Source organism: Enoplosus armatus, chromosome 2 (assembly GCF_043641665.1).
Source record: "Enoplosus armatus isolate fEnoArm2 chromosome 2, fEnoArm2.hap1, whole genome shotgun sequence".
Lineage (NCBI taxonomy): Eukaryota > Metazoa > Chordata > Actinopteri > Centrarchiformes > Enoplosidae > Enoplosus > Enoplosus armatus.
The window spans coordinates 18,702,205-18,719,212 of NC_092181.1; the positions used below are offsets into that span (position 1 = coordinate 18,702,205).

Below are 17,008 nucleotides of genomic sequence, written 5' to 3' on the forward strand. Positions count from 1 at the left end.
ACCCATAGTAAATGCTTTTGTATTTTGATCGATTCGATTCTATACTTAGCTTAATTTTCACGTACTGGTCTGTCAATTTAACACAGCAATGAATGCAATGGCTTAATTGTCACGTACTGGTCGGTCAATTTAACTCAGCAATGAAGATTTGAAGAATGTCTTGGCAGGTTGAAGCCCTCTTATACCTTTCTGTATGTATTCCGGTGATTCTTACATCATTCATAAAAGGCATTCTAGAATGTGATGTCAGAGATCTGTCCACTGAACCCCGCCCCCAAAAAGCCACAGACTTCAGCGAACTGTTGCTAGGCAACCAGCGTTTTCAAATCAGCGCTAGTTACTGCTACAGCAATAAAAGAATCATTGTTACAAAATAAATGGCCATGAGTCCTGTTTCTATCTATTTTAGTCTAAAAATATTTAATTACAAATAAAAGTCCTGCATGAAAAATTCCAGTCAGAAATGACAAAAAACTTGGGCAAATAAAGCCCAAACTATCTGCATGGCTACATACCAATAAATATAAGTGAGAAAACTTGTATATTTTCTTTGTAATTTTGATGAATTGACTCTTTGACATCTGAATGAGAGACACAAATACATCCAGCCTATGGTAATAATTTTACTTTATTTAAATGATTAGGCGAGCATTGAAGAAAAACTTTGTTTCTTCCATAGTTACTTAAATAACTGCATAAACTTCAAACATTCAAAAATGAAAATGTACAACCATTTATGAATAACTGTTTCAATGTCCTTCCATGTTTAGTCCCAACCAACTTCACATTATGAAGTGTCAAGTCAATTTCATTTATATAGCCCAATATCACAAATCACAAATTTGCCTCAGGGGGCTTTGAACAACATAAATGTTCTCTAGTAGCAAAATGACAGGTATCGCTTCATGATCCATTGATCTTCATCCACACTTGGAGGTGAGCAGGAAGCTAGAAGAAGCATTTATGTTATTTTATTTCCATCTTTTGTTCCTGTGTTCTTCAAGAAATGGATTTGGGTGGAGGACAGCACCTCCAGATGAACCTACAGAATCAAGCAGATGACGCCAAAAGCCGTTTGTTGATCTTTGTTGATCTCTTGACAGTGATTTGCTTGTGCAGAATGTCTCTTGGGTTCTCACTACTCGAAGTACATGCCTTTACAATCAAGCGTCCTTGTCCTTCTTGTTTCCAGGATAACACAAGAAAAGCAGTGTAAAAAAAAAAAAGGAAAAGGTCTGGGGCTTCCTACAGTGTGTGTAGATTGGTTCATTAAGATGCAACAAGGCGATTCCTGGGGTCAGGCTGGAGTGAGGAAGGAGAGGAGTTGGCAGGGGGGTATGAGGAGAGGGACATTTTAAAACTTCAACGATAGAGCTAAATTATTTCTGTACGTTTTTTGCTCCTAGTGTAAAGACTCTTCCTTAAAAAAAACATGAACATACACATCTATTCATGTACATTTACATGACCTAAAAGCGTCCAACTCATCCGCCTCTGAATAGGTTATTTAGTCTGTCCAGCTCCCTGCAGTTATCCATGGTCATGAGTTCTGCCTTCTTGCGCATTCGGTCGTCCCTGTATACCTTAGCAGCATACAGCAGGTCTGTTTCTGGATGAGGCAAGCAGAAAAACAATGTGACTAATAAAACAAAAGAGTCAATTCAGTAAGCTAGTTCTGAGGGTGTATTATAACCATGGTTACTCACTTGTCTGTCTCTCCTTCCAACAGTTATTTCTGACATTAGATACATAGTCCTCCTCCACATTTTTCTCAATCTGCTGCAGCGCTGAGCCCTTAAACTCCGACTTGAAATCTCTAGTGACGTAGTAGTCGACATGCAGGTTTTCTGTCTGCCGTTTTACAGTCTGACCTGTGGACCTGGAAGAGATGGAGGAAAATGGTGACAAGAATCCTGAAGGTATTTAAAATTGCAGATCACATAGAAAACAAGTGTGAAAAGACCAAATTGTCAGTGAAAACAAGTGTGAAAGAAAGGTTAGATAAAGATGGAATAAGAATACCCTAAAAACAACGTATGGAACAGTTTACTGACACACCAGGATGAGCTGTTTGTGCCAACATTTCACAGTACGTGTTAAAAAGGTAGAAGGTTAAAAGACTAAATACTTTCTAGTTGTCAACCAGCCTCTTTGGCAGGTTATCAATCAGAACGGACATAGAAAAGATGCGATTAGCTACCTACAAGTTTGCCTCAGCAATGAAAAATAGAAAATGTGCGTGTCTGTGTGTCTGTGTGTGCACGTACAGTCTCGAGTAGAGGCTGTAGGGTGGTGGGGACACCATCATCTGGCTCAGTATTGACACCAAAATCAGGACCACGATGGGCATCAGCTGGATAAACATTGAGAAACCACCCTAGAGGCAAACACAGTACAATGAGTACTTTTCAACAACAAACACACCTATGACAATGTAGTCAAAGCATGTTGTGTCTATAGGTGCACATCAATTCAAATTCTAAACGTACATTTACAAATAAAATGTTAATAAATCTTTTTTTTTAAATATAAGATACAAAATCCGAACCCATCAACGTACATCTCCCCTTTCTTCTGTTCTCTCTTGTCGGTAATCCGTCTGATGGCTGTAGCTCGTTCTGCTGTTGGTGAAGGTGTGTGCACTTGCTGTAGACAAAAATATTATGACTTAGGTCAGAGACAAAGTTATGGAATATGTCACCAATTGCACCTACTCTCAAAGATCAGTATTCAAAATTATACGTTCATCGTGTTCAACACTGTGCAGGAAATCAGACCTGGTGTGCAATTTAAGGTAAGGGGAAAAGAAAATGGTGCACCAGTCATTCACAAACAAACTATCTACTGGTTGGACTTATGGTGGCATAATTTAGAGAGCCACATTCAAGCGCATTTGATGAGTGAATTTTTTCTACCACATGACGTAGTCCATTGACTGAACCCATAAAAGTTGTTATCTTAAGATCTCAAGAGTCACCAAAAAGCCAAGTTAATGTGATTATATTTCTCACTTAAACACTAAAAAAAAAAAATCAAATCTAAGTGGGTAATGATGAATGAGTAACCATAAACTTTATGTGTTTGAGTCTGTGTGCTCACTTACAGGAGGGGAAGCCGCCTCCGAAGAACATGTTGAAGAGGTCCTCAGGAGTGATGTCAGCCTCAAAGCCTCTGTGGAAGTCAAAGCCTCCTCCGTGTGAGTGACCCGGGCTGCTCGGCTCCTCTCCTCCTGTCAGGTCATACTGCCGTCTTTTGTCTGGGTTGCTCAGCACTGCATATGCATTACCAATCTCTGAAGGAGAACACAGTTGGTGTATCAAAGGAGGGGGGGGAAAGCTATGGACATAAACCAAACACCATTTCAAACTGTTTTTGTTCTAGGTGTTCAAATACAATGCTTTAGATATTCAAAGTTTACATTATGTACAGTATTTCACATCACATGCGTGCCACATTTCAATAAGCTTAAAACAAATCGAATTATAATTGAGTAAAGTTACTTTTAAAGGCCTCTGTCGCTCCAGGTGCATGGTTTTTGTCTGGGTGGAACTTGAGCGCTAGTTTCCTGTAGGCTTTCTTTAGCTCGTCCTCACCGACTTCTTTACTGACTCCCAGCACTTCGTAGTAGTCCTTACACCGCTTTATTCTGAAAGACAGGGACAGAGAGTGGAACATCTGAAAACAAGTGCATCGTTCTTTGACCTCTCCTACTCTGACAGAAAGGCAGCCGTTGGAAGTAACATGTTGATGGTCCTGGTCTTAGTCACACAGATGAGTGACTTTCAACCACATCTCCCAGAGAAAATTAGTTCATAGCTTTACCAAGGTTACCAATCTTTACATCCCCTGTGGTTTACTAATTTGAAGTTTAATTTGTTCCATTTACCATGCATATGTTCTACTAATGCATTTAGCAAGACCCAGTGAAAGACTTAAGACTGTACACACTGTATTTAGGATATTCTATTTCCAACACTTGACATTATTCAAAGGAGAAACAGGGGGTCTCTATATCCGCGTTTCTTTCGGAGGAATGACGATTCTTTCCATAAAAATGTAATCATTAATTTGGACACCAGAATGCTATTAAACGTTAATGATATGATCAAATCATCTTGATATACCTAAAGTCGATAATATTGAGCTCTCACCCAGTCTACCCATCATTGAATCATGACTGGGGTAACACTGATGAGGTCTCACGGGAGACATTTTTAATGTAAACATTGTGCACATCCGCTAGTACTTTTTCTTAGAAGACATGAACCCACTGAAGCTTCCCCAAAGCATTTAGTATAAAAAACACAAGGGACCACCTACGTTTGTGCAATACACTGGTAAGATTGCGTAATGACGAGCAGTAAGCCATAAATGAACTCAAGTTGCCATTTGCAACTTTCTATGACCTGATTGGAGGCTGGAAGTGGATTAAATGCACTGACTGCCCACCTCTCTCTCTCTGCGGTCCTATCTCGTGGTCTAAAATTAGAGCATGTAGTGGTTACCTGGTATCTAGTTCACACCGCTACATGTCTCTCACTTTCTCCCCTCATGGGCATGACATCAAGCTAAAGAGGTTCCCATGGCAACAGCCGTGTGTGCACAACACTGCAGCCACAGATGAAAGGTCTAATCAAGAATAATAGAAACAGTACTGCTGTCACAGGGCCAATTGTAGGAAAGCACCAAAATAGACAACTGAAGTGGGACAGATTACAGCGTCAACTGGTGGAAAAAGAAACACAGCATTAAGGGGAAGACTTGGTGAATGCTAAAATTCTCACCTTTGCACACCTTCGACCTGCTCTTTGGTGAAGCCTTTGGTAGAGTCACCTCCTCCAGACTCTTGGCTTTCCCTTTCTGGCTGAGCATCGGTGCTTTCTGAGCTTTCTGCTGGTCTCCTACGATATGCCCCATTACCCGCTGAGCTCCCATTCTTCGTTAATGCGTCCAACAAAGCTGAAGAAGAGACAAATGATTACCTTCAGTATCTTACAGGTGTCCAAGCTTTTAGATGAGATGGTTTGTTTACAACGTACATTTCTGTAATGACACAGTTTGATGATTTTTTTTAAGATCGTGATTAAATAAAATGTCGATACACTGCTCTAGATTATATAACAGCACAGCTTTGCTCAGAAAAACACAAAGTACAACAGTTTCTCGCAGTTGAAAGATGTTCAAGTGGCCCAAGATAGAAAGACAGCACTTCGGCAAAGTGTCATGATGTGTTGTTAGGTGCACTTTTACCTAACATGGTCCAGTTGGAGCGATGCCCATTTAGACCTTTAAAAAGCTCTTCATTTAAAGCTCAGTCAATAAATGAAAAGGCCGCACTTAAGCCAAAAAAAAAAAAAACAGCCGACAAAATCAAATTTGGCAAGTGTACAAGGCAGTACTTGCATCAATCATCTAACGAAGAAGCTTGCGAGAAACAAGGACAGAAGTCGTACTAAAACTTTAAAAACATTGTTCCAGGTGACACTGCAGCAACTAAAGCCAAACTTGCCATTCTTTCTGTGCAAATGATAAATAAACTTGATTTCATTTAGATTATCATTTCATTATCACTACGATAAGTGTTATAGAGGCAAGATTATGCAGCAAATCATGCATCATCAGTATGTGATGCAACATGATACAAATGTGCAACAGGGCAAAGCCAGAGGGGTTCCCACTGAAGTGAAATTAGTGAGTAAACAAGTTAACTTTGGATGCAACCTGCCATTACTGTGTCATAGCAGCAGCTCACTTATAACCAGAGTAGATCACCACATTAGTCTATGTTGCTAAGTCAAGTTAAGATTGACTACATCAGGTAGGTAGTTTAAGTAGTCTTTCCTACTTTATACTGCAACTGCTGTACAGCAATTTCCCTCAGGATACATACAGTTCTTTCTTATCTTAAACTTACCTTCCCACCAACCACATCTCCCGAAACAAATAGTTTCATCATCCTAACAAGCATTGTTGTACACTAATCACAGGTTGAACCTTTAAAAGTGACTACAGTGATCAAGTGTACGGTGAATTTTGTTTACAGACCCAGTTTTGCCCTCCATAATCAAAATCACTTAAATCCAGTTGCCAATTCCTAACTAGAGGGAAGCTAGTTGACCATAACCAAGTTGTCAATGATCAGTAACATTACTGTTACATATTAACTCCACTGCAATTCTTTGACAGTAACTAGTATAATCTAAATTACTGCACGAGGGAAGACCCTTTGTATAGACTCATTGAGATGAAGATTGTATAAATACAAACTACGGCCAAACTTGAAATGTGCCCCCTGATTTCATGGTGTGTCACAGAGACCTTGATTAAACTTCTCTTTTCTTCAAGCCTTTATATTCACTCATTCACACTATTTGCAGTGTCCCTCCAGTAGATCAGTTCTTCAGTTTAGTTCTCATTCAAGTTTGCAAAAATACATACGCACAACAAGACAGTACAGCAACAGTAACGTAGCCTGATCATCTCTGGCTTGGCAGCAGAAATGCTTTTAACTGTTCTAATGTTCCTTATTGTTTGTCAATGCATTATTCATCATTATACAGTTTGTTCTCATGTAACATAAGCACACAACCATTGCCTCTTGCACAACCATAATCTCTCTATCCCATACCACGCTAGGCTACTTAACATGTTGAGAAAGACAACAATGTCATGTTTTTTTCCTACAAATATTGCATGATATTGTTCTGCTTTGTATTCTAGCTGACTACTTAATACTCTACAGCTTTTTCCATTCTGAATTGTATATTTTTACAGCTGCAACGACCTAATTTCCCCATAGTGATCAATAGTTTAATCTATTAATTTATTGTTTAATCTACTAATTTGATCAAATTCACTCCTCTCCTCTGTATTTTCATGTTATTGTATTAACAACTTGTTACAATTTTTGATGTGAACATATTCCCAGCAGACTGGAAAATGCTGGATCAACCAAGTCAGCTGATAACCAGCTTACCAAGGCCAGATAAGTCAAAATGCTTTTTGATACAGACACAGCCCGCATGTGGCTGCTGTGACCTTAACTGCTATGAGGAATGCTGGTGTACAGGTGCTGCCTTGGCCTGCCTGCTTCTGTCAACCCTTAACGTGCGATGTCCCGGATTGCAACATCAGGGGATGTGACACACTCCCTAGTCACTCAATGCCAGACCTGTGCACATGTAAACCCTCTGCAACCTTGTCAAGTGCTCCGCAGGAATGGGGAGACATCTCACGACTGCAGATTCAGAGACTCCCTGACTTTTAAGTGCCAGAGGTACTGATGGCACTGGTGTTAATGTTCAGGTCTCGTTTTCCTGCTACTGTTTTCACAGCTTATTTACCTGCTCAATAAAGGTTGGAACTTCAGTCAAAGGAGTCTTTTTTATGTTTTCTTTATCAGTATATATCCTTTAATATTAAAAGCAAATTGTTTTTTCCTCTTGTATCAGTAGGAAACCCAATGATTAATTCTGCCAACAAGGTTATTTTTTCATCAGTCTGTTAGCAAGATATCTGCAAAGGTATTAACAGTTACAAACTCCCCCACAGTCCCTTTACTCCTTTGCTCCTTTAAATACACACTTAATGTACCAGTGCCAATATAGTACTTATTTAAATGTTAATTTAAATGTTTGTTATTGAACACTCTTCAGTGCACATTCTGTGATGTGCATGTGGATGGTAGAAATCCTTGAACGTTCCTTGACAATTGGCTCAAATAACTGAAAACTGATAAGTGGAATTTGCTTATCTTAACTGCAAATTGGTGGCCATAATTGTGCTACTGAATTCTTTCAAGGTCTGGCTGTGGACAGCAAGTTATCTACTAGATTCCTGTGGGAAGCTTGGGAACTGTCATTAGCACTTTGTACACACACACACACACACACACACACACACACAATTAAACCTGTGCAGGGACATAATTATGCAGACACTAGGACATTTAACTACACTCCATCTCTACTGACAAGTTACAATTTAACAGCTGTGCAGCTACAGGTCATCGATGTCAAAGTGTATCTACCCTATTATACAGCCACTCACTTGTATATTAAAGAGCCCTTTAGAACTACCATTCAAAACACTTTTGTCAGTGCCATCCTTACTTAACACCTGTTAACAGACAGTTGTGCGTCCCGGATTAGCCTATACTTCGAGGCTCACTCCGGGTCAGTCATTCAATTAAAGGATTGGACTAGAAAGGACTATCCTCAGCGAACGCCACATCCTTCTCCAGGCTCCACTTGCCTGCCCCCCCCTCATCGAAATCCATACAAATCCACGGTCTTTACACAGCAGCATTAATAACGTAGGCCAGAATCTATTACATGAAGTGACAGTAAAATTACAGCTAACAAAAAAGCTTTGAAGGTCAGTTAATCGAGACGTTACAATGAGTGACAGCTAGCATTACCTACTGAATGAATGATGGCTTGATTATGGGTTGACGTTCAGTTATGGGTATTCTGAAGCATTACAGTGCTTCACTGGCAGCTATCATAAGTACAGGCTAACACTTATTCACTTAACGTCACCATCTATTACCCCAATTTGATGGAGCAAGTCCACTAACGTTACAACGAAGCGCTAGCTAGGTTAGCTAACATAACGCTAGGCCCACAACTTAGCTAACGCTGACTCGGATGTGTGTTGCTTGATTTCCTGTACTTAACGTTAAGCCATAGTCTTGTCTAACGCCAACTAATGATAGAAATATGTGTAGCCGTTATACAATGGTTAACAGGTAAGCTTAAACCGTGAGTGATGTTAACCAACGTCAGCTACTAGCTAGCTTAACACTTCGCTAGATTAGCCCTGGCCGGCCAAACAGACAAGTCAACCACAAACGGCCTCACCTTTGGCTCTGCCTGTTGGGTACAGCTTCTCTGCTTTGTTGAGAAACTTCACCGCTTTCTCTTTATCTCCGGCTTCGAAGGCTTTCGTCGCTATATTTATACATTTTTCTGCCTCGTCCCTGTTCCCTTCCATCTTCATTTCCCTTCCTCCTCCGGCAGAGTCAGCTGATCATCTCACACACCACGTGGTCACCAGCACTGACAGCAGTGATACATATTAAAACCCCTCCAGTGTTACCTCTTCTTGCTGTTATACAGTATATATTACTTTGTGTGTGTTTGATTGTTTTAAATAAATGGAAAAAGATCCCCAGATCCTTTACTTAAGTAAGTAAAACTACTGGCATAACGGGGTAAAAATACTCAATTACAAGTAAAAGTAAGTAAGTAAACTAAAGTATGAGCAGCAAAAACTACTATGCCCCCTGTGATTGATGTATTATTACATATTACATTATTAAATTGTTAATACTGATGCATCCATGTGTAAGTAGTATTCTACTGTTTGTGCTGGTCAGGGTAGAGCTAGTTTTAATGACTTTACATAAAGTAGTATTTGTAGTTTAGTCCAGTGGTTCTCAACCTAGGGGTCGGGCCAAAGAGTCACAAGATACACCTGGAAGAAGACAAATGGAATAGTAAAGACAAAAAAAGTTGTGCTACACAAATCTGTATTAATTTGTTGGGATTTCTCTGGGTTTTTTGGTCTTCAAACGGTTATTTAAAATAAAACATTTGAAAGGTTTAGAGGAGAAAGTCACTTTTTGGTGGAACTGCTAACAACAGGAACAAAACCAGGGGTCCCAACTAGACCAGCTAACTTTTGTGAAAGGGGTAACGTAAAATCTTAATCTGAAAGTACCTAACTACCTATAGCTGTGACAAATGTAGAGTAAAAGAGTAAAAAGTACAGTATTTCCCTCTTTATACAATTCTTATTGCTTTATGGTTGCTGTGTAGTCCGGCAGCATATTATTGTTACAGGTGTTTCCTTTCTGACTGACCAGGCTGCAGGACCCTGCTCCAAAAAGCAGGTTTATTATCTGGAGAGCCGTGCTGAGTAAAACCATGCTCCGTCTAAAATCAGTAACATGGACTGATGCAAGATTTTACCCTTTATCCACTATCCTCAGGTGTTTATCCAAATCAAATACTACTATGCAATTTCAACACAGTGCACACCTTTAACCAGAGAAGGAGAACTAATCTGGCAAGACCTCCATGAACCATTGCATATCCTCACTAGCAAGCAGACAGCGATGGACACTGGGCAAGATGGAAAAACAAGTTGCAATCACCAAAGATGTCCGCATTCACTCAAAATACAGTGGCGATGTTTCAGAATGATACAAATCCAAGTGCCAAGGTAAATATTAGACAGCCAGTCTAACTCCCCATTACAGTCCCCAGTTTTCATAACCAAAAAGGGATAATTACTATCCTTTATTAGTGTATATCTCCTTATGATCACAGGAATTTTGAATCAAGGCTTGTATGGAACGGCTTGAAGAATATTAATTTATCACATAGTACTGATGGGCCTTTTGAGAAATGTGTCACACACACACACACAAATAGAACATAATTTGTTATTTTTATTCAGGAAACACCACACAGATTCATACGGCACAGATTATTATTTAGATCGTCACTGATGATTATTTACAATTGTTAGCCATAGAACATGGCTGAACTGTACCAGGACATAGTTTATAAAATCCTGTAAATATTGACTTTAATCTAAAAAAAACAAACAAACGACAAGTGAAATAGTCTGAAACTTATATTACATTGGAAACGTCAAAGAGCAAAAGGTGTTAAAATCCAAGATGTTTTCCTTCTTGACCCATGCATTTATATAACATTTTTCTAGTCAAAAGACTCTTCCTGGGGTTTACATTGCCCTATTTCTGACAAGCTGTAGTGTAACACAATGGAAATCCCCAAATCATTCATAGCCGCCTGCATAGTCTACTTCACTGTTCTTGCTTAAAAAACACATTTTAGAATTGTTGGAAAACTACACAGGGTTGCAACTCAGCTGTGTTGTGCCATACTAACACAGCAAGTATGGACGTATAGCATCATCAAGGGGCTGATGGCAAGATGCCCATCTGGGGGATTTCAAGTACAGTCTCAGAGTTGAAGGCAGCAAATGAGGTTGAGAGACTGTGTCAAGTTTACCGCTTTGTTTTTTGTTGAGCTTCCAGCCATGAGGTCTTTTAAGCTGGCGTACGTGAAGGGGGAAGTTTGGCTGAAAAAGTGCCCATGGTGTTGAGTGCTGCATGGATGCGGAAGTGTAGCCTCGACTCCATGCTGTAGTCTTTGTAGTTCATCCTACAAATAAAGGATCACTTATTAGCTCGTTTTTCAATATGGTGGCATAGACGCTACTCAAACTAAAACGGTAGCTGCTATTTATTTGCATGTGCATTTGGCTCCATGTTAGGAAAATGTGTTCCCTACAAGAGCAAGGGATCAACTGAAGATGAAATCTAAAGACCCTCAACCAATAAAAGGAAATGTTGCCTCATTAAGAACAAGGTTTTTGCCATTTTGACAGCAATTGTCTGCACTGTAGAACAGTGCATAATACACAATAAAAGCAGAAGAATGGCAAATGTTAGTATGTCAAGTTGTTTTGTTTTTTTTATATAAAAAGGCAGGGTTTGCAATAGTGGAAAAATAACATCCAACCTGCCCAACCATCTTCTTGCAGTGAATTGTGGGATACACTTCATGCTGGAAGAAATATATATATATATTCTTTACACAATATATTGCTTGCTCATATAACTTAGAACCAAACCAACCACCCCCCCCCCCCACACACACACACACACACACAAACAAAACATGAAACCAAATGCAACCCAGGACTGTGGATTGGCTAAAAACACTTACTTGGCATTTTCTATCACGGTGATGGCCGTGTTGATGTCACCTTTCTGCTTATGCAACAGGCCCAGCTCAAACATGGTAAATGGTACCAGGTAGTCGTCATGCTTAATATCCTTTTCACTGAAAAAAAAATATATATAAAAGAGTCTGTTCAGTGCGTCTCTTCAGTAGTGTTAAATAAATAACACTGGCCAAATCTAATTCAGTTCTGCATCAACGTGTGCGGGGCGTTAAGATGGCCGCACCTGGAAATGACGTGATTAAAGCAGAGCTCAGCCTGGACCAGACGCCCCAACTGTCGTAGACACAGGCCCTTCAGCAGCTGGACAACACATTGGTCATCCATGTGATACTCTGATGGGTCTTCACAGGAAATAAAATGCTGTTAGTTTTATGTTGGTGCTAAAAAAAAAAGGGTTAGACATACATATTGGTCAGTGTTTTAAGTTCTGCCATTTCTCTCACTTGGATCATCTCTGAGCTGCTCATCTGCTTTCTCCAAGACGGTCAAGATGCTTTCAGTCAACTCGGGTCTTTTGCCAACTACTGTGAAACCATTCCATACGTACATCATTTCCTGTGGAGAAGAGACAGTTGTTTGAAAAGGACTACTGACTTGATAAAAATGTCGATTCACTGAAAGTAGGAGTGTGCATGCGTCCTCACCAAAGCAGGCACGACTAGCTTCACAGGGTTAGAAGAAGAGTATCGCTGTGCCTTCTTTGCTGCAAACTTCTCTGTTGGAATCGACTTCCCGGCAATCCTCAGTCTGAGACCATCAACCTGCCTACAAACCACATGTTTCACAGTTATAATGATTACAGAACTTACAACCTTACAATTGTATGCACAAATAGTGGTTCTCTCTAGCACACCTGAATATTTCGACCACATCTTCTCCCAGTTCAGTCACTTCTTCCTCTGGTAGCATGCTCAAGATGGCCCCTTTCTGGAATGCATAGACAGCCTGCAGGAGGAGAGCAATACGCTTGTCATAAGAGGTTAAAAATCTTAATACATGTACAGTTTTAAAACAGAAAAGGGAGAAAAGGTGACTTTAGGTACCTGCGACCACTTGCTCTCTTTGCAGAGCAGGTCAGCGTATCGATACGCCTCCCTCCAGTTTAGCTCGAAGGAGTAGGCCCACATCAGCTCCCAGTAACACAGATGGTGAATCTGACGCCACTCTTCCTGTGCTGCTATACACGCCAGGAACTTCTCCTGGGCCTGCGGAGAAACCCAGACTCATGGGCTTTCGTTCTTTAACTACGACAACATGAGCCGAGATTGCATTTTAGAAAATACTGGGCTACTGTAGACACATTACCAGTACTCACAAATGTGAAGTTTCCTTTGAGCACAGCAATTCTTGCAGTGTAAAAAAGAATGAGGGCTCCCTGTGGACAAGATGCAAACAAATTAATTCAAAATAATGCCATTTCACAGAGGGGCACTAAAATAGTGACATAAGAATCAGCAAAAAAAAAAAAAAAAAAACTGCTCACATTAGGGAACTTTTCAGTGTAGGGCTCCAGCAGAGCTTCAGCCTCAGTAAGGTTTCCTTCACCAGTACCTGCAGGAAGAAAAGAATCAAGTAAATAAGAACTTTTCTCACCATTAAAAATCCCAACATAACGAGAAAATGCAGTTTATTTACAAATAACTAAGTGAAGGATTTAATTTAATTTAGATTAAATAGTTCTCACCCAGAATCACTGTGATGTAGAGGTGAAACATCAGCAGAGTCATGGTGCTGAGGATGGAGCGCAGGTTGTTTGTGGTTGCTCCCTCTCTCAACTCTGACAAACCCATTTCCTGTGAGATAATTAGCAAACAATTCTTTGATTTGACTTTGATTTAACCTTTACTATAGAAACACTATCAGTATATTATGAAAGAAAAAAAAAGGACATGGGCCCCATCTTTACATATAGACTGGTGGCACCTACCCTGTCTCCTGAGAAGCCCAAAAACTCCATCAGTCTGAGGACTCTGGATGGGAGCAGAGACAGCATCTGATAGCAAAAAGGGGGGAAAAAATGGTAATTATGATACAACTTAACAGCAAAGCTTTCTGAAATGTTTTTAGAAGTGCATAGATTTGTTAAAAAAAAAAAAGAAAGTGCATAACATGGCCATAAGATTTGGCATAAATACATTTTTATGAGGCCTACTGTATGACTGCAATGCTTTCTATAGCTCTCACCAGATTAAAGGATCCGATGCCCATGCAGACACCACCCCTAAAATGCACGTGTGTGCTCTTCTGTTTTTCCGTGGCTTTTGTGATGTTTGCCAAGGCCTGGCAATCCCTGGTAGGGGAGACAACATATCATTTTAAAATATACTTAAATATGATCATGTTTTTTTCCTTTCTGAAAGTCTGGCTGGGGACATAATGTCATATTTTGTCCCCAACAAAAGCCCTCTTCAGGTTTCTTACTTGTAAATCTGGTAACTGTTTCGGATTCTCATCCCTCCTTTGATGAAACCGATTATACTCTCATCTAGGAATGTGAGAGCTGCTTTCTGCAGCAGAACTTCCGCATAGCACAGCTCTGCATGCATCTCTTCTGTTAACAAGAATTAAAACATCACAAATTGTCATATTGGATCAATGGCATTTATCCAGATGTTGGTCAATTCTGGTAATTTGTTATTGCTTCATTTGCTATCCAAATTCCTTTGAATATACTGCATGTCAACATGGCGATCACATCATAAAGGTGATAGTGAAACGTACAGTCCCACTTACCTTCTGTCAGGTTGTCAGCAGGTTGTTTATACCATAGGCTGGTTAAAGTCTCCACTATTCCAGTTTTCTTCCGAAAACTACGTTAAGGAACACAGTGTAGGGTGACGATTTATTAAAGACAATTTCAAAAAGATGATCAGTCATGAATTCATCTGTGCACAGTATGTGACTAATTTCCTCGCTCACATGTCCCAATGTTGAGGAGGGAACTTAACATCCTAAACTTTTAGGAAATTGTTCCAACTCTTAGGACATACCTTTGGCATGTCTGCAGCGATTCTCTGAGTGACGTCATGGCAGCCTCCATGTCCTTTGGGTCAAAGGTCATGCCTGCCTGCATCACCAAGATGCTGCTGTAGCCCATCGAGTGGTACATGCTCTGATTCTTCCTGAAGTGGACAAATTCAGAGGTTGTTTTTCAAATGCATATGCCTATAACATAAAAATTAGAGTACAACCAGCAGTGTGAGTCAGCTGGAGATTGTTATAAGAGTGTCCGTGACCTACCAGGGCTTTAAGAGAGCCAAAGCATCAGAAAACCTGTTGTTCAGAAAGAGATTGAGGGCGGTGGCGCATTCCTTCAGTGCCGTCTCTAAATCCATTGTAGGTGACCTGAATGAAAGATTGGCAAATTAATTTAGGCTTCTACATCCCGACAGACTTGCAACACATCTGACAACAAGTCATACATAAGCATCTGGGAGAGCAGGAGTGTCAAAGCCAACAAGCCCAGACAACATCTGTAATAATGGGTTAAACAAACAAACAAACAAACAAACAAACTCTACATTCCCTCTTGCTTTCCTAATGTCTTCCCGGATGAGACATACAATTTAAAAGCACATCAGCGAGTTGAGTGTGTGAAATGAGGGGGTTTGAAGAATGAATTAGGAATAATAAGTGTCAGTAAAATGTATCTGCTGACCTCTAGTGTATTAGTAGTGCATTGCAATGAGAAGATTTCATCACATTTGCAGCGATAAAGGATATCTCTGCAGGATTTGCTCTGATTCGTAACTACATATGCCTGATTATTACAAATTCCTATAAAACCCATAAAATAAAATAATTTCACTTACACTGCATCCTCTCTGGGATGGCTTAGGTCCACCTGAAAAGGGGGGGGGGGGGGGGGGGGGACAAAGACAAATCTTTAAAACAAACTTTAAGTCAGTTTTTCAAGTGAAGCTGGACCCTTGTGATGTTCCAACTGTGCGGTGAGAGAGCAGTGTAACCTGCCTAAACATGTAATTTATTTAGCTTATTTTATTAATTTAAAGAACAGCAAAATGCGAGATCTGAGTTAAGATCAGACCTCTGCGAGCTCGCGGGCTGCAGCACAGTCTACCGGTCCCCCAAGTACTCAGATGTTTCACTAAGGTGAAAGAACCAACACAGCGATGTAAAAATGCTCCATTACAAGTAGATAGAAGTATTATCTGCAAAATGCACATTATACTACGTACGTGCCCAGCAAGAGCAAACCTGTGCAGGTGAGTTAACATGAGGCGATGCATTGAGGGGATAACAACTTTTAACAGCTTAAATTCCTTCCTCTCACACTCCAAAAATGGAATTAAAACGAAGAGACAGAAACAGCTTCTTCTTTTTTTTTAAAAAATTGCTGAAATAAATTAAACACGCTCGTTAGAAAACACCTGCAGCTGCAGCAAAACACAACCCACCTGTTGAAGTAAGTTGTCGTTCGCCTCCATTTGATGTTGTTAATTGAGTCGGAGAACAAGAAGTGAAACTAGACGTCTCGGGGCAGGAGCGTTTACGTCTTTCCTTGTCAGAAATGAAGCAGCCTTGGTGAGAAACGCGCTCTCTCCTCACTTGCAGATAAACTCGGTCATTTGTATTTATAAAGTGGGGGGCCGGGAGGGGCCTGCATCTGCTAAATCCAGCCCACAGGCTTGTCTCGTCATGTCACAGGACGTCATTGTACTTACTGACAGATTTGTCATCTCTAACAAGCAGTCCCATTGCACTTTATGAGCAACCTTTACAAGAAATAGTATAATTATTAATAATTAAACAAGCTGGCGCAACTGCAAGTGCGTGAGGGAACTTTCATTGAATTGAAAACGCAAGACCAAGAAAGACAATGCATCTGTCGAGGTGGCATGAAACTGAGAGACTAATGAGATGGAGATGCAGCTGCAGAGGGCAGCAGGTCAAGAGTGCTGACATGAAAATAGGTGTGCAAAATAGGAGTGTAAACTGGGGATACCTGGTGAACTGGTCCACCAGGTATCCCCAGTGGTAGCTGACTGGTCAACCAAGTACTCAAGATATTTTACTTAGGTAAAAATACCAACACAACTCCTGCATTCAAGTATTCTTGCGCTTATGCAACAAAGCCTAAGTAGCGTTTCATTTCTGTAACTGGTCGAGGTGTGGCTAGTTTATCTACTTTGGATACAGTTTGATAGTTTAGTCCAGGCCTCTTCCATTTGTCACAAGATAAATCTGGGGGAGTCATCTAGGG

General features: G+C 40.3%; 2 protein-coding genes across 2 annotated transcripts; both read right to left on the bottom strand.

Moving 5' to 3' along the window:
• Positions 1–610: 610 nt before the first annotated feature.
• On the bottom strand, positions 611–9,000 carry dnajb14 (DnaJ heat shock protein family (Hsp40) member B14). Its single transcript, XM_070916331.1, has 8 exons — positions 8,862–9,000; positions 4,785–4,959; positions 3,501–3,646; positions 3,104–3,292; positions 2,561–2,646; positions 2,268–2,377; positions 1,707–1,879; positions 611–1,609 (listed from the first exon to the last, which is right to left on the bottom strand). Exons 1-8 carry the CDS (start codon positions 8,998–9,000, stop codon positions 1,485–1,487), a joined length of 1,143 nt encoding a protein of 380 aa, XP_070772432.1. The 3' UTR covers positions 611–1,484.
• Positions 9,001–11,083: 2,083 nt separating this feature from the next.
• LOC139294872 (tetratricopeptide repeat protein 39B-like) lies at positions 11,084–15,143 on the bottom strand. Its single transcript, XM_070916850.1, has 16 exons — positions 15,025–15,143; positions 14,775–14,906; positions 14,518–14,594; positions 14,206–14,335; positions 13,969–14,074; positions 13,712–13,777; positions 13,469–13,577; positions 13,268–13,335; positions 13,100–13,159; positions 12,828–12,989; positions 12,638–12,729; positions 12,429–12,549; positions 12,228–12,339; positions 12,008–12,125; positions 11,766–11,882; positions 11,084–11,198 (listed from the first exon to the last, which is right to left on the bottom strand). The coding sequence occupies exons 1-16, from the start codon at positions 15,117–15,119 to the stop codon at positions 11,084–11,086; spliced, it is 1,680 nt and encodes a 559-aa protein (XP_070772951.1). The 5' UTR covers positions 15,120–15,143.
• Between the last annotated feature and the right edge of the window lie 1,865 nt (positions 15,144–17,008).